The sequence below is a fragment of the Xyrauchen texanus genome, chromosome 27, assembly GCF_025860055.1.
Source record: "Xyrauchen texanus isolate HMW12.3.18 chromosome 27, RBS_HiC_50CHRs, whole genome shotgun sequence".
NCBI lineage: Eukaryota > Metazoa > Chordata > Actinopteri > Cypriniformes > Catostomidae > Xyrauchen > Xyrauchen texanus.
In genome coordinates, this window is record NC_068302.1 from 16,786,320 (window position 1) to 16,807,888 (window position 21,569).

General features: G+C 41.1%; 1 protein-coding gene across 3 annotated transcripts in view; it reads right to left on the reverse strand.

Annotated features, from left to right (window-relative positions):
* LOC127621087 (adhesion G-protein coupled receptor D1-like) overlaps positions 1-21,569 on the reverse strand; it is a 70,496-nt gene that overhangs the window by 27,296 nt on the left and 21,631 nt on the right. For all 3 annotated transcript variants that reach the window (XM_052094536.1, XM_052094535.1, XM_052094538.1), the window contains 7 exons: positions 21,011-21,078; positions 15,500-15,637; positions 14,801-14,860; positions 14,553-14,679; positions 13,656-13,763; positions 10,858-10,933; positions 5,364-5,505 (listed from right to left, as the gene is read on the reverse strand). In XM_052094536.1, the coding sequence (XP_051950496.1) occupies positions 5,364-5,505; positions 10,858-10,933; positions 13,656-13,763; positions 14,553-14,679; positions 14,801-14,860; positions 15,500-15,637; positions 21,011-21,078 (719 nt within the window). The remainder of the gene's footprint in view (positions 1-5,363; positions 5,506-10,857; positions 10,934-13,655; positions 13,764-14,552; positions 14,680-14,800; positions 14,861-15,499; positions 15,638-21,010; positions 21,079-21,569) is intronic.

A 21,569-nucleotide genomic window follows, 5' to 3' on the forward strand; every position in this document is an offset into this window, starting at 1 on the left:
AAGCTTTTATGACGGTATACAGTATTATCATGGTATTGAATTACATTACAAAAACAGGTTGGAAGATAAACAAACTATATTTTTGTTCTCTTAATAACAAGTATAATTACTTTTTTCCAATTCCAAACTGTTCTTTTAAATTAACAGATTAATTTACAAAGAATTTTGAAAAGAACCCTGAACATTTAAAAAAAAAAAAAAACTACCATCAACACCATAGATACATAGCCAAATATAACATTACGAGGATGTCTTAATATTTAAATGGTCATTATGTCACAGGGCCACTGGGTACAGACATACAACTTAAAGTAAGGCTAGACTAATTTTACCAGCTACTAGGTTAAAACAACAGTATACATGTTTTTTTTTTTCTAGATATCAAGCCAGTTGCAAAGCTATAGCAAGCTAGGTACAAATTTAATAACCGCAAGTTCACTCACACTGTATGGCAACGTAAGATTGCGTTTTACTTGAACTTAATATTTAAATCATTATTGTGCTGCAATGCCATTATTAATTACAGGACATAGTATTAGCTGATTACAACTACATTTTAGTTGCTACTAAGAGGCACAAATGTACTCTGCTAGAGTTTTACAGGGTTCCCACTCGTTTCAAGGCACAATTTTCCAGGATATTTCATGTGCCCGACGGGTGTAAAATTTCAGTGAAAAACACGAGAGGTTGTGATGTATATTGTTGTTATAGAATGGTTATTTTTTCAGAATTCATTACACACATTCATTTTGAAGTGCACAGCACGTGCAAATTTTATATTTATTTAATTAAATTGCACCCTTTTGCAGTTTAATAATCACAATGGGACATATCGCAATTTAAATGTGATTATTTTTGCAATTTATGTCAAATTCCGAGGCATTCTTCATTTTATAGCTTATGCAATTTTTATGATTGGATTCAGTGATGCCGTCCCTGTTTTCTACATTGTGGAAATTAGATGGTCCCTACATCTGGCAAACGCTGTATAAGCGTACTTGAATTGCTAATTTATTATTGAAAATTAATTCACATCCCAAAGTGTAAAGGCCGCAACACCATGCTACTACTTTAGGTTGTGAACTCTGGTTAAAACAAAATCAACAGTCTGACCATCATCCATTTCTAAAGGTTTACAACTCATATATTTTGTAGTTAACACAACAGCAAAGTAATATTTTCCACTATATCAATATTTAAACTGTTTTGTCAAAGCAAAGCAGAGATGATGGCAGATGAGCTGAGAATGTACATGACAGGGCTTCGTTCGTGAGAGTCAACTGCAAGCTACTCATTATCTGCAAATGGCAACAAAAGTTAACTTTCTTTGTTGTCTTAAGCCCCAGATCATCTCATGCCTGGTCGACTGTGTTGCCTTTGTGAGTATACTCTTCTGACCGCGAGCATATATGAAAGCATTTGACACATGCCCACTACAACTTCTTTGTGATTTTCTTTTAGTAGAGCCAATGGCTGGCGCATGCACGACAATGTGCACAGACAATGACCACATCCGCGAGTCGAGAAAATCTGTCCAGCGCTTACTGGATTATGATGAAATTTACGTCATGCATACTGTGCGCAGAGCAATCTGCCATGCGGACGCACAAAGTATACTTTGACCTTTAGTTATCACTTAGCTAGTTGTCTCAAGAATGTTGACTCGCAGTTTTCTTAAACAGTTTAGAAAAATTTGCAGAACTGTCACAACTTACCTTTATCTCACTAAATTGCACGGGATCATTGTCCCCAGATGAGCTAGCATGTTGGAGGTGTTCCCTTGTTTTGCTGCCACTTTTCTGCCACATATTTTACACATAAGAAAACCATCTTCCACCAACAATCCCTCTGAATTTTTATGGAACACAAAAAATGTCCAACTTAACGCTTTTAGACTGCGGTTAAAGAGTCGGATGCATTCCTTCTTCAGCGATTCTTTTCGTCCACATTGGTTTTGTTTACATCAGAGTACGCATGTGTAATTTATGCCACATACACGCAGTGTTGTCAATCTGGATTCGTTACATGCAGTGTTGCCAATCTGCATTCATTAATAGAAAACAACTACCGTGCTATCAGAATAATCTAAACAATTTGGTTAAAAGTTTATCTAGAATTATTTTTGTAACAGTGCTGTTACATTTCAATCACTGTCAATCATTTACATTTCAATTATTGGCTTTTTGTTGCAAAGCCCCACCTGTTTGAGAATGTAATCATCATATAGAGAAGCAGGGATGGACAAAAATTAATTGATACAAAGCTCAATGTAAAAATAGGCAATCAGATGCAGATCCAATTGAAATAAGGCTCATGAAGTTTCCACTGACTCCTGGAGAAATGACTCCCAAAATGACTTGTTTAGAGCCTCTTCTTTACTCCCCTGAAATCACATGGTACATGTATCTGCCATAGACTCCCATTGAAGTACAGATTCAATGGGGCTCTATGGGTCATGCATCCACTGGCTTCTATGGACATTTTAATGTAGAAAAATGCAAATTACATTACTTGAATGGACAGCACAATAGTGATGTGAGGTATTTTACACATTTATTTGCTAAAATAAATGCACAAAGTGTAAAATGTTATTTATATAGATTATTTGTATTAAACTCATCATTGCTGCACTTCTTATGAAATTTTGAGGAAGCCATGCTTCTTGTGCAGTCTTAAAGCAATAGCTACTGATCCTGACCCATCCCTAAACTACAAACAGCTATCAAAGCATCATTTGTAACAAGTACACTCACAAGACTAGTACTCTCAGAATTTAAATAGCATGGAATTCCCATAATAATAAGTTATCAATACTGTACGTAAGTCTCCATCTTTTTATGTGCCATAAGAATGTTATAGTTATTTACAGGGGCTAAAAATATAAAGTTTTTCATTTTGGTTCGATTTGAGCAAAAACTGTATTTTTCGGTTCAGAAGTTCTGCAGCCTCCTCTCATAATGGTAACCAGTTAGAATTAAATAAAAGAACGGTTAATAACGTTAATAACCAAAATAAGCGATATAATAATATTTTTTTCCTGTATGGTGGAGTTTTCAGCATAGAAATCATAACAAACATACAGTTAAGTATACAAATAAGAGATAAGTATAATTTTAATCTTAATGCTTCTCAGTCAAAAATACAGCAGCATCAAATCTGTATTAATGCAACATATCTAACAGTAATTCTGTTAAGACTTGGAAGTTATTTTTTACCTCTAATAATGTTTTCCTTGTATCTAGATTAACCGCGCACGTGTATGTAGTAATTATACATATTTGTTAAAAAAGTCTTCATTCACAGAATGTGACATCAACAACGGACAATTAGGCAAATAAATGTTTGATGCAGCAGTTTCCTTCTGGATCAAAGCACATGGTTAATTTTTTTGGGCAAGATGAAGAGCTGTAGTTCCAAAAATATACTGTGATAAACCCTTTAACCTTTGGTTTTATGAAAAAATTATCAGAATGAAATAAACCATTTAACAGCATTTAAAAATAACTTTGTTCCATTTTTTGGTTATGCTCTGCTAAACATTTAGTTTGTTTTCAGTTTTTGTTTCTGTACCTTGAACCATTTTTAAGTACCTTGTTATTTAGCCCATTTGTTTTGCATATCTCTAGCGTAGGTAATAAATCAACACAAATCAAGCCCAATGCACTAAACACAGGGAAAAAGTCACTCACGTACAATTTGCCTTCTCCAAACAGCTTAGACAACAATGTTGCCACTCCCATACACACACTTAACACATTTAATAGTTGTTGGACCATTCTGCCAATCAAGCCTTTGGCTTTAACACAACACAGAGGGCATTATCGTAAAATGGCCTTATCACAGCACTTCATCACAGATACTGTGACATATTATTGATCAAGAGATTCAGAAAATTAATATTTGTTACTCATGAAACTCTGCCCAGACAGTAAAGGCTCTGTTCTGGTCAGTCCTATACCTGTAGACAGGAAGTCAGTGTCCCAAGATAAATTAGTCTCTCATTGAAACCACCAGGGTAAATAAAAACATCCAGTGCCACTTTTCCTAATTTTAACCTCAAAATACTTTTGAGATGTGAGATTCAGGTCAATGAGTCAGGGATTGGCAAACAGCTTATTGAGTTTTTTTTCTCTCTCTATTGATCACTCCTAACTTTCCTCTTTACCTACCATCCATGACCGCAGATACTGAGGAACTCAAGAAATATCTTGCTAATCTTCAACCAGTGTCTTTAAGCAGGTTATTTCCATTTGGTATAATGTCCTTTGTATAAAGACATACACATAATTTTCAACATGCACTTACGCAGTAATGTCTGTTCAAACAAACATGACTGAAAAAAATCTCTCACAAAACCATGAGCAAGCCAGCAAAACAAAAGCCTGTCTCTATAGTTACATGCATACCAGCATGGTTTTAATTTGAATGCCGTAAAAGCATTAAAAAAGTGACAAGGAAAATATAACGTCTGTTCAATTAAATAACAAGTGATTTTTTTTCTTTGAGAGAATTAAAGTGGAAAGGGAGTGCATATTTTCAGGCTTGGATGACTTGAAATTCTTTTTTTGATTCACGAAGAACTCTTTGTTTAAGAGGGTTATGACAGACTGCAATGTTTAGGAGGTCTTATATAATGGTAAAGGGCACAGTGAATTGTCAAAAGTGGGTTAGCTGATGGATAGCTGTAGAACGTGGTGTTGCATTTACAGTAAGTGTGAAATCCAATGCTACAGAGAGCGCCTTCTGTCTTTCTTCATGGTGAATACCCTCCAAAAGCATCCTGTATTAGTTAGCTCTTCTACATGCCTTCTGTGACCATTTTTCATGTGTTTCCCATGGAAATTTGGCAGACGTCGTAGAGTCGTAGCATCTGCATGCACACGCGCCAAATAAGCTCCTTGTTAAATCAAATCATCTTTCCCTTTTCAAAAGCCCTCAAGGCTTATGGTTCCAGTGTTCAGACCACTTTACTTTTGGCAAATTGCACTCGCTGTTTCAGAAAAAAATATTATAATAAATGAGCGCGAGGGATGATGCAAACCGAAATGGATTTCCATGGTTAGTGCTGGCATGTCTGCTCTCCGACGTTGGCGTTCATGTCTAACATACTCCCATAGCTCGCCGAAAGAACAAACCCCTGAAGAGGCCGCAAAAGTAAGACGTTTTTGAATGTTTTCCTCCAACGTATTAAGACCACACCTTTGAAAGTGTGTTATTATAATCAACTATTTTAAGGAACACAATGGGAAGATTTTCGAGATAAAAGTTTTCAAAGAGCCACACCAATCTCTCTATCAACCCACATATTCCCAACTAAATATATAGCATAATACAGAAGGTAAATAAGAGTGACATTCTCCTACCAGCTGGTGGGTGAGGACGATCCTGATTAGAGGCTCTGTGGACAGATTGATTGACAGGGTAGGTGAGGGCTCCACCTTTAGAGAAATAAGATGACTGGCCATCTGGATCTTGTGATCTTTAAAATCCACTGCCTCATTAATCCTACAGGGACAAAGAGTCTGTCACAATCAATCAGTCACACTTGTACAACTTTCCAGATTCTGTAGAGCAAACAAAGAAAACTGTGTTTATGACATCTGGGGGGAACAAAATTCAAATCAGTAATAACAACTAACAGCAATAGTTATAGCTATACCGATAGACAGACAAATAGAAAGACAAATTAAGCCACACACTAGCAGACTCCAATCAACACAGAGGGTGTCCAACTTGCTGACTTTTCTGCTGAGATCTCGCTCTCTTCAGTCTGAAGTTACAGAATCTCTATGGATTACAATCTGCATTTGTGTTGATATGTGTCTAAGTGCGATCTCTCTTAAAAGGGACTTCGTTCCAGTTCCCCTTCTGTCACTCACTCAACGTTGTCGAATGAAGTGACACAAGGTGTCTTCCTTGGACACCGAATCCTACCTCTGAACCTGAGAAAAGGCAAATGTCAAGTTGGCAGACAGAATTTGCGTGCCCTGCCCCGGACATACGGGTATAAAGGGAAGGGGGGCAGTGAATGCCAGTCAGAATTTTCTTCGGAGCTGAATGGTTGTGCAGCAAGCAGCTGAGTTTCACTCCTGTTCCACTCACCTCTACCAGCGAGAAGCATTGCTGTTGGATCCGCACGGCGCATTTCCAGCTGACGTCTCTCTCTCTGTATGCTGTGCAGTTCACGCCCCTGGGCACTTCGACAGCGCTTTCTTTCTGTTTAAGAGTGTCTCCTCCTAAAAGAGTTATATTGTCTCTAAAACTGTCTGTTTTCCACTCACAAAAAGAGCAATACACAGCAGCGTTGAACGTCCTTTTCAGGATGCGTCTTTTTCAAGATGCCTTTCCACCCGTGTTGTTCCTGGATGCGGTGGATTTCTCTCCAAGAACGACGGCCACAGATCTCACTGTGAGAACATGACCATGGCAACGTTGCGGTCGCGGCTCTCCTTCCTGAAGGTGAATGCCACTTCAGCCGCCCCTCGCATCGGACCTTCTTCCCACGGGATTGAGGACGACCCGGCTGGCGATGAAAGTGATATGGGGATGATGACGGGCTCGGTTTCGCTGGGTAAATCCCCATGAACCATTCTCCCTCGAGCCCCCAGGCTTGGATGATGACATCACCGCTGCATCGGAGAGCATCCAGGCTTCTGACGCGGAAGACTAGACTGGGCTGCTGCCTTTGGGCCAGCCCGCCCAGTCGGAGGCGGATGCGCAGATGGCCGACATGCTTCCCTGGGCTGCCTTGAGTGTGGGCTTGGACTGGAACCCCCCGTCATCCCAACAAAGCCATGCCCCCCCCACCCCCCCGGTACCATTCTTTCCGGAAGTGCATGACGAGCTGCAGCTGTCGTGGAGGGCACCTTTCACTGCACGTAACCGACCCCATCGCTCGTCCGCTCTCACTAACCTGGATGGCAGAGTGGCCCATGGGTACACGGAAGTCCCCCAGGTGGATAGGGCGGTTGCGATCCATCTGTGCCCAGAGAACGCCGCCACCTGGTGGGACCGCCCGGTACTCCCCTCTAGAGCCTGTAGGATGATGTCAACACTGACCTCCAAAGCCTAAAGCGCCGCCGGACAGGCCGCCTCCGCCCTGCATGCCATGGCTCTACAGAAGGTCCATCAAGCCAAGGCAATTAAAGATCTGCACCTGGGTAGTCCCAATCCCGATGTGCTGCAGGAACTGCTCTCTGCCACTGACCTTGCTCTCAGAGCCACGAAGGTCACAGCGCAGGCACTCAGGTGGGCGATGGCCACCCTCATGGTCCAGGAGTGCCACCTTTGGCTGAACATGTTTGAGATGCACAACGTTGACAATGCTAAGTTTCTCAAAGCCTCCGTCTCCCAGCTTGGCCTCTTCGGCGACACCGTTCTCGGCGGTGAAGAAGCAGACGGAGGCAATTTCACACATCATGCCACGGCGCCGACCAACCAGCGTGCCAACTGACGAGTTCCGTTGACGCCTCCTTAGGACCTCTTCCTCAGTCTCTAACCCACCCCCTGCCAGGTGCGTGGAGCAAGGTAAGTGCTTTGAGTCTTTTCTCAGCACCCAAGCCTCGGGACGCTCTTTTGCCTCCCAACGCATTATTATCTGCTCCCCCCTTGTTAGCCGCAACTGGCCAACAAGCCAGTGCCTTAGAGCAGAGATCTCCACCCTGCCCCTCAAAGATACGATAGAGCCCCTCCCTCCAGCCGAGATGAAGAAGGGTTTCTACAGCCCTTACTTCATCGTACCCAAGAAAAGTGGCAGGTTGAGATCAATCTTGGACCTGCGAGTTCTCAACCGGGCTTTGTACAGACTCCCGTTCAAAATGCTCACGCAGAAACAGATTCTCACCTGCGTTCGACAGCTAGATTGGCGACGGTAGCATACATAAATCGCCAGGGTGGCATGCGCTCTCATCATATGTCACAACTCGCTTGCCATCTCCTCCATTGGAGCCAGCCGCGACTCAAGTCGCTGCTCGCCACTCACATCCCTGGCAACCGCAACACGACAGTGGACAAGCTGTTGTGACAGGTTTCGCACAGCGAAGAGTGAAGACTCCACTCTGGAACTCCCTGACAGGAGCCCCTCTCGGGACAGATGCGCTGGCCCACAGCTGGCCCCGGGGGCTGCGCAAGTGCGCATTTCCCCCAGTGAGCCTTCTTGCATCGGTGCTGTGCAAGATCAGGGAGGACGAGGAACAGGTCATCCTGGTTGCCCCCTACTGGCCCACCCGCACCTGGTTCTCAGATCTCACACGCCACGCGACAGCCCCTCCCTGGAAAATTCCCCTGAGGAAGGACCTTATTTCTCAGGGACGAGGCACCGTCTGGCATCTGGACATGGACCTCTGGAAACTCCACGTCTGGCCCCTGGATGGGATGCAGAAGATCTAATGTATCTACCACCTGCTGTTGTAGACACGATCAACCAAGCAAGAGCTCCCTCCACCAGGCAACTCTATGCCCTAAAGTGGTGCTTGTTCGCAAATTAGTGTTCATTCCGAGCCGAAGACCCACAGAGATGCGCAGTTCGGTCAGTGCTTCTATTCCTGCAGGAGAGGCTGGAGGGGAGGCTGTCCCCCTCCACCTTGAAGGTGTATGTAGCTGCTATCACAACCCACCAAGACGCAGTAGATGGCAAGTCCCTTGGTGAGCACGACTTGATTATCAGGTTCCTGAAAGGCGCCCGGAGACTGAATCCTCCCCAGCCTAGCCTGTTCCCCTCTTTGGATGTCTCAGTGGTCCTCTAGGGTCTTCAGGAACCCCCCTTCGAGCCGCTTGATTCAGTCGAGCTCAATGCCCTCTCCCTGAAGATGGCCCTTCTGACCTTCAAGCGTTCTCTGTCAGCGACACCTGCCTGGAGTTCGGTCCGGCACTTTCTCACATTATCCTGAGACCTACGTGCCCAAGGTTTCTACAACCCCTTTCAGGGACCAGGTCGTGAACCTGCAAGCGCTGCCTTGGGAGGAGGCAAACCCAGCCCTTTCGTTGCTGTGTCCGGTGCGTGCTTTGCGTACCTATTTGGACCGCACGCAGAGCTTTAGATGTTCTGAGCAGCTATTTGTCTGCTTTGGCGGACGGCGGAAAGGGAACGCCGTCTCCAAACAGAGGTTAGCCCACTGGGTCGTTGATGCTATTGCCTTAGCCTATCACACCCCGGGTAGCCCCGTTGCCGCCATGCTTGTAGCATTCCCCCTCATTGGGCTGGACCTACCACCGCGCCATATCCCACGGCTGGCTTCACAATCCTCGTGGTGTATTTGCCACGCAGTATCTCCCCCTAAAACTGGGCAGGGCGTGGCCTCCACAGGGTCTTTCTCTCCTGAAACAATAGGAAATTTGCGGACCAGACAGCTACCTTGCCTCGCGCCTGCAGCCCCGGCACGCCAGTGCTGACGAGTTCTGAAGACGCCCTCTTAGGCCTCTTCCTCAGTCTCTAAATCTGCCCCCCTGCCGGGTGCGCCGAGCAGGGTAAGGGCTTCGAATCTTCTCTCAGAACCCTAGCCTCGGGACATCCTCCTGCTCCCGACATGCTATCTCCTGCTCCCCGCCGGGGAAAGACTGCCTTCCCTGACTTAAGATAGGCCCCAGCCACTTTACTTCCTATGTGAGAGACAAAGTGAGAGAGAAGGCCGCGGCTGCTGGGCTTGCTTCCATGCTAGGCATGTAACACATTTTTTCCCCCTCAGGGGTGCAGGAAACCTAAGGTTTGTATGCAAAAAAAAAAGAAGGAGTTGGTGGCGTTGGGGAGGGCTAAGTGCAGTCGGCACAGGCGCCTCTAGCATGCAATAGCCTGCTGTGTACCTGTTTCTACAGTCACGTAAAACGGTCAGTGCGTGGCTCTTTTCTATGGACCCCTTGTGTCACTTCATTCGACACAACATCGAGTGAGTGACAGAAGGGGAACGTCATGGTTACTATCGTAACCTCCGTTCCCCGAGGGAGGGAACGAGACGTTAGCACTTTAAAGCTCCAAAAAGCACAGACAATCATAGTAAATGTAATCATATGACTCCAGTGGTTAAATGAATGTCTTCAAGTGATACAATCGCTTTGGGTGAGAAACAGATCATTATTTAAGTCCTTAATTTAAGTCGTTCTCTCTCGTGCGCATCTACGAGGAAACTCGGTTCCCTCCGCCTCTCGCACGCTGAAAGAGAAAATGGCATTTTCACGCAAGAACTGACGTGATCCAACAGGAAGTGCAGCTTGATTTGTTTACAAGAAAATGCTGTTCACAAGCTTAATTGGTTTTGCTTTCATTTGAACATGCAATTCGTATGGATTGTTTTTTGTTTTTGTTTTGTTTTTTACCATGATTGTCTGTGTTTTACGGACCTTTAAAGTGCCTATCACCGTTCATTTGCATTGTATTGACCTACAGAGCTGAAATATTCTTCTAAAAATATTCGTGTTCAGCAAAAGAAAGTCATACACATCTGGGATGGCATGAGGGTGAGTAAATGATGAGAGAATTTTCATTTTTGGGTGAACTATCCCTTTAACCCAACAGCCACATCCAAATTTTGTGTCAACTGCATCTCATCACATATCTTTGGGATCACATAAATGTTTGGATGTTAACAAGAGTATACCCTGGCCACACACTGCAACTCCTGGCTCTGTTAAATGGTGCAGTTATGTAAAATGAGGCCAGCTGAATCCTAGAGCTGAGCTAAAATAAATAAAGTGACTTGAGTACTGATCACAGCAGTGTTTATTAGAAGAGACTTTTATCAGCCAACTTAATGGCTGGGAGTATCAGACACTGAGCTAAGTGGCCCATATGAGAGAGAAAGACAGGGATAAAGGCAAGCACAGAGGAACACCATGCACAACAGGAAATTAAAACACATACTTTACCTTGTTTGTAGTGGGCTAATCTTTTTGTAGTAGTTGTGCATTTTGTGGTAGAAGAGACCCACAATTGTAGTCTGAGCTACAGGGTTAAAGAGACACAAGTATTAGAGAAGTATTAGCCTTTGATCACACTGAGTACAACTTATGTGTAATGTATGTGCGCATGTGTGTGTGTGCGTGTGTTTTTAAAATGTGTTGGGAAGCTGTTGAATAGCACAGAAGGGACAGACTCATTATCATCAGCCCTGTATGCAGTCCTCTCAGTGACCCTCTAATGGGAAAGATTTTTGTTCACACACAAGCGTGATCGTACTGCTTAAGAAGACTTGAAATACTGTGCATAAGTCCTATTGATTATTTTTATTGTGGACTTTGTTTTAGCTTGAAATTACCAGAGGCACTATTAAATTGCATTATATAGTAAATAAACCCTATGAAAACCATTTATAAAATTCACCTTTTGTATTTCACATAAGAAAGAAAGTCAGATGGGTTTGGAGCTTCATGAGTAAATAATGACAGAATTTTCATTTTTTGACAAATTATTCCTATAAATTCTGATGATATGAATATGAAATGTAAGACAATACCATTGTATGCATAAAAAGCTGAACTGCCTGCTTTGAAATATATTGTTTGATCAATTTGAAACAACTTTTGCAGTTTAGATAACTGTAAAACATGCTGATTACAGTTACAGCTTATTAGTACTTTTACAGGTGTTGCTAGAAAATGTTAATGGACCAAATAAGCAACGTCAGACCCAATAGTCTTCTGAGTTGAGCTTCAGTTGAGCTCTGGGCCAATAACCTTGCAAACCAAGGGGTAAAATCTCTCTACAAATGTTTTTATGAAGACTAAAAGAATCTTGGACTGACGGAAATACAAACGGTTCCAATGCGCTCCCTCTTTATCTGTCTTTAATTGGTGTATAAAAGCTATGCTTGTTTATTTTAATGAGGTGCACCATGTGCCCGGCTGCACAGGGGAAGCAGATCAGTGGCACCTTTATGCCAATGCCAATGTTTATCTGCCATTTTTGATAATAGTGTTTTAATAGATTATTAAAACAGTTTATAATGAAGGGAGTGGAGCTCAAATTTAGCACTGAGCCAAAGGAGCTGAAGGGAGCTGACCCCAAAACAGTGTCAAACAAACAAAACATTTAATGGCCTCATAATTATTGCCACCACATAGGAAACACACATTGCAACACTCTCTCTTCAACTGTTGCTTGTATAAAAACACACACACACACACACACACACACACACAAAAAAGATACATAGCGCACACACTTGCTTTGCTTTACTTGGAATTCTGCACCAAACCATGCCATATTATATAATGTTTTCAAGGGGCTTATGTAATTGGCAGGTTTAATAAAAGCAGCAGAAAGGCCTCAGAGTTTAATGTATTACCCTCTTTTTCTATTTCAGCCACAAACAAAAAATAAACAGTCAACAAATAAATGCTCTGCATCACTTTTTTTTTTTAAACGTATTCTTTCACCCAGCCCAAGGCTTCCTAAAGCACTGAGATATGTGTGTGTGTGTGTGTTTGTGTATTTGTGCGCATTTACTCATATTCAGGGGTTACATAGGGTCCGGATAATCCGGAATGGCAATCTGCCATCTTCCATTCAAAAATGAAAAAATTATTGGTGGGTTGTTTGGCAATCCATTCCATTTCGTATGCGTATGCTCCAGTCCAAGTTTTGTTTGTTCCAATAAACACATAACGACTCTATTTAGCAAATGTGCTCGCTCCAAAAGTTACAAGTACTATCCATTCTAGTCTGAGGCAGATCCTGGCAGAAGTGACATTCTTGTGTGTGACATTTGTCAATAAGGCGACAATGTTCTCTATTACTCCTCTGTCTCCTGCTCTCCCATCCAGTGAAATCACATAATAAATGCGATCAATGTTCGGTCTTTCTGATAAACGTTCACTGACATGCAGTAGGAGTTTTGCTTGGTTTATAAATACAAATTAGATCTAACACACACACACTATGTCAAATAATGTGTTATTTACATAAACACTCACTGAGCGCCTTATTAGGAACACCTGTAAAACTACTTATCCGATTACCAAATCAGCCAATTGATTGGCACAGTGCAATTCATAAAATCACATAGATATGGGTCTTGAGCAACAGTTAATGTTTACATCAACCATCAGAATGAGGAACAAAATGTGATCTCAGTGATTTGGACTCTGGCATGATTGCTGGTGCCAGACAGGCTGGTTTGAGTATTTCTTTAACTGCTGATCTCCTGGGATTTTCACACACAACAGTCTCTAGAGTTTAATCTGAATGGTGCCAAAAACACCCAATGAGTGGCAGTTCTGCAGACAGAAAGCCTTGTTGATGAGAGAGGTCAACGGAGAATGGCCAGACTCGTTTGAGCTGACAGAAAGACTACGGTAACTCAGAAAACCACGCTGTACAATTGTAATGAGCAGAATATCATCTCAGAATGCACAGCATGTTGAACCTTGAGGCAAATGGGCTACAATAGCAGAAGACCAAGTAGGGCACTTTATTAGGACCATAGTGTTCCTTATAATGTGTTGAGTGAATATATATCTATACAAGTTAAAAATGATTGTTTATTAATAATTTATTGACTGAATGAAAATACAAGTGTTATATGGAATGTTGTGAGAAAATTAAGTCACTTAATTAATATTAATAAGTCAAGCTGATAAGGTTTATATTGTTTCAGATCATTCCTACGCCTTTCATGCAACACCTTCCACAGTTTTGAGATGTGTGTGTGTGTGTGTGCACTCACACTGCATTGTGAGAGCCTCTCCTGGAACTGAGATGTAACTCTTTCCTTGTGTGGGGAAGCGATAGCTAGGCAGATTGTAGTTCTGAGGAATCTTCATCAGAGAGTAATCTAGAGATGTCCAAAAGATCAGGTCACCATTCATATTGAGTTAGGTTTAGTGTTTGTTACTGCATCAGTTCCTAGAGGGCGCTGTGAGAATGGGGTTACGGGATGCTCTCTTTTCATGCCATCATCTCTTGTTCTTGTACAAATCCTCCGTCTAGTCTCTTTATCTGTGATCTTGTGTTTATTTATGCTTTACTCACTGACTGTAACAGTGAAGGTAAATAATAGCTCAGGCTACTGAAAAGTTTTCTCATGTGACCTCTGGCCCTTAGACACCCAGTCTTATCAAAAAATAAGGGAGGATCATAGAAAGAAGAGAAAGGGACAAATAAAGAGTGAGAGAGGGAGGATGAAAAGTGAGGAATCTGGAAGGCCTGATTTAGAATTCACTTATCATTTGAAATCTTTCAAATCAGACCCACATAGAGCCTTACTCATATTATTTGCTGTTATACATTTTCTGAAAGAGACTTGCACATTGGCTTCTATCAATGCACAACAACTGTAAACACAGCAGACATCCTTCATTAAGCAATTTTGTTTCCAAAACCACCTATGCCTCGGTTCAAACCTCAAATTCTTTCATTTAGGACAAATTGAACATTGTGATGCACACTGCATTCATGCATGCCATGTATTCGATACACTTCCCCTATGAGCATACTTAGACAAACATACTCTACATGACTCTTCAATTCAGCCATGTAGAGGAAGGGGAGTGGGCATACATTTCTAAGAACAGATATTCTGAAAATGTAGTGTTTTAGTGTATTTGTGTGTATGGGTACTCACCTGCCACAGAGCTCTTGCCTCCTATGGACAGAGGAGCCTCTGAGTCTGGGTTGGACTGAAGTCTGGAGGCCATGTGCACCATCACCTTATCCATGGTCTCCACCAGCCCACTGATCACTGGACTCCACTGATCATCCCACCATTTATTTTAAATTAAAATTAAAATAATTGCACAGAGAATCACTGCTTATTGAGGGTACACAAATCAGAGGAAGGTGGTATCTCATACATCCATCCATTTAACATACCTCATCATTATCGCTCCAGTCGGAGGAGGTGATGACCTCATCCACACTCCTCAGTAAAGACTGCAATACACAGAACAGGATGTGGGATAATTATAATCCATAGGTGAGGGTGTGCATTTGTTTGTTGGTGTATGTGAATTAGGATGGGTGATATCCCAAAATGGTAAACATTTGTCAACTGGTATAAATTTTGGAGGATTATTTAAATTGTTATAATGAAAAACACGCTTGCATGGTAGAGAATGGTTATTCTTATCATTTTACATTCAGACACCAGGTGATAGACAGAAGAGAGAGTTGACTAGGAAGAGTTAGAAAAGGTGTGTGCTCTGTAGCATGAATAGACCCTCCGCTAAGATCTAACCCCCTTAGTCAAAATTTCTATTGCTGACAAGCTTTTCTATTAGCGCTTGTTCTGACACCGGCACACATGGAGAGAAAAGAGATCAGATTAAGATAACTATTAAATAATATCTGGATTAAAGGTCAATATCTAGTAATTATACTGTATACATTTGATGGAATGGCCTCATCCAAAATGTAAAATTGAGTAAAGAAATGTGGGATGAAAAGATTTGCTTAAGTGTCAAAGAAAACGCTTAGCATGTTCAACAAAAAAAAAGAGAAAAGTCTCATTTTTGGTTTGGATTAAAAAAATATTGAAATTAAATAAATTCTATAAAGAAAATTTGTTGTTACCTGTGTAAGGTTGTTGGCTGTTTCCTGAGGTATAGTCTTGTTTGGTAGACTAAAAGTCTGCAGGAAGTCCAGTGCTTGTAACTGCATGGGATCCTGAATTCTGTTTGTGGAGGCATGTTGGGGTGTCTCTGTGGTTCTCTGTAACATACATAAACAGATTCACATTAAGACAGAATTGTGGCACGAACTGAACTCCAAAAAACTACCATCAATAACATATAATAGCTCAGATTCAATACATAAAGGCATTCTTGTGACTTCCTATAGTTTAATAAAACAATTTCGAACAAAAGTACCATTTATTTCCCTGTTTTTGGTAAATCAAAAATAGTCTAACACATGGAATTTGTGGATCCATTTTAACAGTGGGTGCTCACTAACTTTGGCTTCATATTAACAGTAAATTAATGTAGTAAGCCAGAGAAAAGGCGTGGGTACAGTGATTTTCACAAAAAATGTGGGGTGTTTGAACAAGTAGCAGAGTGCCTACAACCCCCTTATCTATGGTAAAATCATTGTAAGAGCACTATGATAAAAGACACTGTAAGGAGGTTAAAGCAGGAAGGACACAGGAGGCAGTTTAAAGTCAACGTGAGTCAACTTTTAATGTGTCTTCAGCCCTCAACAATTATCTGCTTTCAGTTTCTCAGTTTCTCAGTTTCTCAGCTTCACAACATCAAGCACACAGGTAGCGACTCTAGACTCTCTCTTGCTCTTGTCGCTGGCGTGGTCCCTTTTATACCGCTCTCCCCAAGCTTACTACAATTGGAAACACGTGTTAGTCATTAACGGGCTCAGGTGTATGCACCCTTACAGCTTTCTTTTTCTCTGGATGAATGCTCGACCACGCCCCCACTGCCACAGACAACAATGTTAAATAAACAGATACAATTATGACTAATAATTATCAGAATAAACAATTCTCTGACAAGTTATACAGTTCATTATCCTACCTGTATATTGAAAAAAGTGGTAACCTGCAATTGTTATTTTATTGCTATTATTTCTACTGATTTAACACATAAAAATACTTTTATTGGTATAATCTAATTTGTCAGGCTGATTTAGTCAGACTAAATACAATTTTTGACATGAATAAAACCTGTTATTTAGATTACCATGTGAAGTACATTTTATAGGTTACCTGACAAAATATATATTTTCTTTTACAGTGCAACTTTGCATTTTAATATAGAACGTGTTATCACTGGTGAATATTTATAGTCATTTTTAATAAAGCTGCAGATTCAATCCGAATTTAGAATTGGAACTATGCATTTTATAATGGATAACCAAGGTCTAAAGAAAGAAATTTAAGACTACTTATTTAGGGCCTTATTGTTTAATCCATACCCTACAGGCCATTTCTTGGAATACATCTTGCTGCAACATTACTTTACTTCCCTCACTCGTCTCCTGCTTGACCTCCTTACTCAATAACAGGCAGCGTTGTCGCTTGCGTGAGCACTCAATCTGCAATTTATTTCCATTTCCTAAGGGAAACAATAGTTCCAAAAGAGCTGAATTTGTTTGTGTTTACAGCCTCTGCCTCCACCTCATTTCCTGCTGGGCTCTTGTATGACTGTCAAGGGTGTGTGCACATACACGGTCCCTGGGCTACATCTGTGTCGGCTTTATAACACCTAATCATCAAGGGGTGTGTGAGGTACAGTCTAGGAGGTTTGTGTGTCTGTCTGTGTTTCTACAGTATGCATAACTCCACTGCTTCACTTCATTATTGCAGGGGAAAAAGTCAGAACAGACAGTCTGTGGCTCTGTAAATGGAGGTGTGTCAAACACCACTCGCTGAGAGCCTTTTGAGGATATGTCAGTGTGTTGAATACCCATCCAATTTACTACTATCCAAATGAAGTCAACAGTTGGAGTGAACTGCTCTCAGTGACTCAACACTGATGTTCCACTTTATCCATGCACTCAAATAGATGAATGTAGTATTTAATATTAATGGTTGCGAATTGTATTTTTGGGGTTTTATTAATCTTTCTCTTGACATAATGTGTCAAACTCACTTACAATCCAATCAAACATGTAATAGAAATCACAAATCATAACATGTACATAATATTACAACATGTAATAGAAAACACAAGTTAACATTAGTATTCAGAACCTTAACTCAGTACTTAGTTGAAGCACCTTTGGCAGCGATTACAGCCTCAAGTCTTTTTGGGTGATGCAACAAGCTTTGCACACCTGGATTTGGGGACTTTCTGCCATTCTTCTCTGCAGATCCTCTCAAGCTCTAACGGTTGAATGGGAACGGTCCCAGGTCTCTAAAGAGATGTTTGATTGGGTTCTATTCTGGGCTCTGGCTGGGCCACTCAAGGACATCCACAGAGTTGTCACAAAGCCACTCTTGCGCTGTATTGGATGTGTGCTTAGGGTCATTGTCCTGTTGGAAGGTGAACCTTCAGCCCAGTCTGAGGTCCTGAGTGCTCTGGACAAGATTTTCTTTAAGTATATCTCTGTATGGGGGCCTGGGTAGCTCAGCAAGTAAAGACGCTGACTACCACACCTGGAGTCACACGTTCAAATCCAGGGCGTGCTGAGTGACTCCAGTCAGGCTTCCTAAGCAACCAATTGGCCCAGTTGCTAGGGTGGGTGGAGTCACGTTGGTTTAACCTCCTTGTGGTCACATCACTCTCAGTGGGGCACATGATGAGTTGTGCATGGATGCTGTGGAAGATAACGTGAGCCTCCACACGGTGTAGTTTTCCGCGGTAATGAGCTCAACAAGCCACGTGATAAGATGTGCTGATTGACTGTCATAGACGTGGACGCAACTAAGATTGAGGTGAGTCACTATGCCACCACGAGGACCTAGAGTGCATTGGGAATTGGGTTTTACCAAATTGGGGACAAAAGGGGAGAATACCCCCCAACCCCAAAAAAATACATAAATACATTTTTCCTTCAACCCTGACCAGTCTCCCAGTCCCTGCTGCTGAAAAACATCCCCACAGCATGATGCTGCCACCACCATGCTTGACCATTGGGATGGTATTGCGCATGTGATGAGCGGTGCCTGGTTTCCTCCAGACATGACACTTGGTTTCCTCCAGACATGATACACACAGTTCAATCTTCATTTCATCAGACCAGAGAATCTTGTTTCTCACAATCTGAGAGTCCTTTCAAGCGGGCTTTCATGTGTCTTGCACTGAGGTGAGGCTTCCATCTGGCAACTCTACCATAAAACCCAGGTCAGTGAAGTGTTGCAGTGATGGTTGTCCTTCTGCAAGTTTCTCCCCTCTCCACACATGATCTCTGGAGCTCAAATAGAGCTCTTGATCACCTCTCTTACCAAGGCCCTTTCCCCCGATTGCTTAGATTGGCCAGGCAGCCAGCTTTAGGAAGAGTCCTGATTGTTCCAAACTTCTTCCATTTAAGAACTATGGAGGCCACTGTGCTCTTTGGGACCTTCAATGCAGCCACATTTGTTTTGTAGACTTGCCCAGATCTGTGCCTCAACACAATCCTGTCTCTGAGCTCTGCAGGCAGTTCTTTTGACCACATGGCTTGGTTTTTGCTCTGATATGCATTTTCAGCTGTAAAACCTTATATAGACAGGTGTGTGCCTTTCCAAATCATGTCCAATCAATTGAATTTGAAACAGGTGGACTCCAATCAAAGTGTAGAAACATCTAAAAGATGTTTGAGAAAAAACTGTGGTACATAACTAAGAACTCCATTAAAGAGAAAGTTCACCCAGAAATTATAATTCCCTCATCATTTATACACTCATGCCATCTCAAATTTGTTTGACTTTCTTTCTTCTACGGAACACAAATGAAGATATTTTGAAAGATATATGATGTACAGTGCTCTGTGTATGCATCAGGCACCAGTTACTTTACAAGCTTAAATTGTATTAACAAAAAAATATAATATATTCAAAAATCAGTCATACGAGTTTGAGATGGCAAAAGGGTGAGGAAATGATGCGAGATGTCTTCTGAGCTCTTTTACCCTGGAAATGTATCTTTTAGGGCTGAAATGATTGGTTGACATTATCAAAATGTATTTATTGTCAACAAAAACTTTCGTTGTCAAATAGTTGTTTGGTCTCATTTAACATGAGATCACATTAAACTCTAATGAGGGCGAGTGAGAGGAGCACCAACTACAGCTTGCGCCTGATTGTGGAGAGGAAGAAAACAGCTCATAGTCCAGACTTGCCAAAACATTTTATGTGATGTAGATTGCAAAGTATTAGTGAATTATATAAAAATACAAAACAAGTAAATACAGAAGCACGATTGTTGTGAAATAAAGCAGAACCAGAGCTGCCATTCCCCTTAAGCAAAACTTGCATGTCAAAGAATCTATAAAGGAAAAACCTCGGCGAGTCTGCTTGTATCTTTAACGTATCCTTTTTTAAAGTTAAAATTATAAATGTAAATGTAAATAAGAACAAACTCTGAAGCTGGCATTTCTCTGTGCGGTCAGCGGCGCTTCTATGAGTCGCGTGAAGAGACCCGATCTAAGGGAGAGAGATTGCGGGGATGCTCGTCCTTCATGCACTTTTGATGCAGCTACATGAAATTGTGATGCTCGTGACATATTGAATCATAATATATGTGTCACGGTGTTTATCTTATCATAAAGAAAATTGACAATACGCAGCTTTATTAAAAAGAAAGAGTTTGCTTTTTGTGAGCCAAAGATGGTGATTGAAGTGAACAGAAAGGTGAGAAAGGGTAGTCTTGGCCCCATTAAACACTGCAACAAAATACATTTTTGATTTGTTTTTGTTTTGGCTTTTTCCAATATAAATACCTAAAAGTCCTTTTTAAACAATGCACATGTACTTTAGGGGCTATACTGCAGAAGAAAAAATTGTTATTTACATTTATGCATTTGGCAGACGCTTTTATCCAAAGCGACTTACAGTGCAATTATTACAGGGACAATCCCCCTGGAACAACCTGGAGTTAAGTGCCTTGCTCAAGGACACAATGGTGGTGGCCGTGGGGTTAGAACCAGCGACCATCTGATTAACAGGTGATTAACAGCCCTGTGCTTTAGCCACTACGCCACCACCACTCATTGTTGAATATAATATTAAATATTTTAATATTTTAAAAATTACCTAAGAAGCAACATATTACATCACAACATATAATATATGATTTCATAGAATATATCTTGAATATAAGAATGTTTTGACTTTTCTGCACTGACAGAAGTATAAAAGGTCTTGTTAAATAATGAAATAATACACTTATATTCAAGAAACGTTCTCTGAAAGCAATTCTTAATATCGTATACTGTATGTTGCTTCTCAAGTAAATCTATCTTGTTTTAAGGATTTTTCAATATTTTTAAATGGAAAACAAGACAAAAACACTTGATAACAAAGTAATTGTTTGTAGTGAATTTTTTACTGAATGAAACTTAATCAAAAGAGTAATGCATAATGTGGTTGTATTTTTGCAGTTCTCTTTCAGATTCAAAAAGTGCAGTACGGGTGACTTGAGAAGAATTTACCAGACTATCTGTTGCTGAAGAGACAGTGAATGATGCTTCAGTTGCGAAGGTGGACAACAAATCCTCACCTGTGGTGACAAAGACAAACAAATGAAATGCTGTGAAATTAAAAGTGATTAATTGGAATGTAAAGTTTTTCAAAGAAAGGGGAAATCTGTTGAAATAAGCTCAGAATCAGGTATGGTACTGTAGCAAGAGCTAGGATTGATTGATTAATAGGGTCGTAAAAACTGTTTCTGTACCACAATATCACAAATAATCCCCTCAAATAATAAGTACAATAAAATAATAATAAAAAAATAGAAAATAAGCTTTTTGAGAAATAATTTTTTTTTTTAATCAACTTTAGCACAATAAACTGTGCCCAATGCGAAGCAGCTACTTTCCAAATACTAAACACTAAATTACTAAAACACTAAAGTCAACATCTGAAGCATCACAAATTCTCTGGACAAATTCTCTCTCTCTTTCTTTGTCTCATTGTTACTTCATCTCGTGGAACAAATACTTCACACCTGTTGGAAAGGCCACATGTAATGCCTTTCCCTGAACACAGATG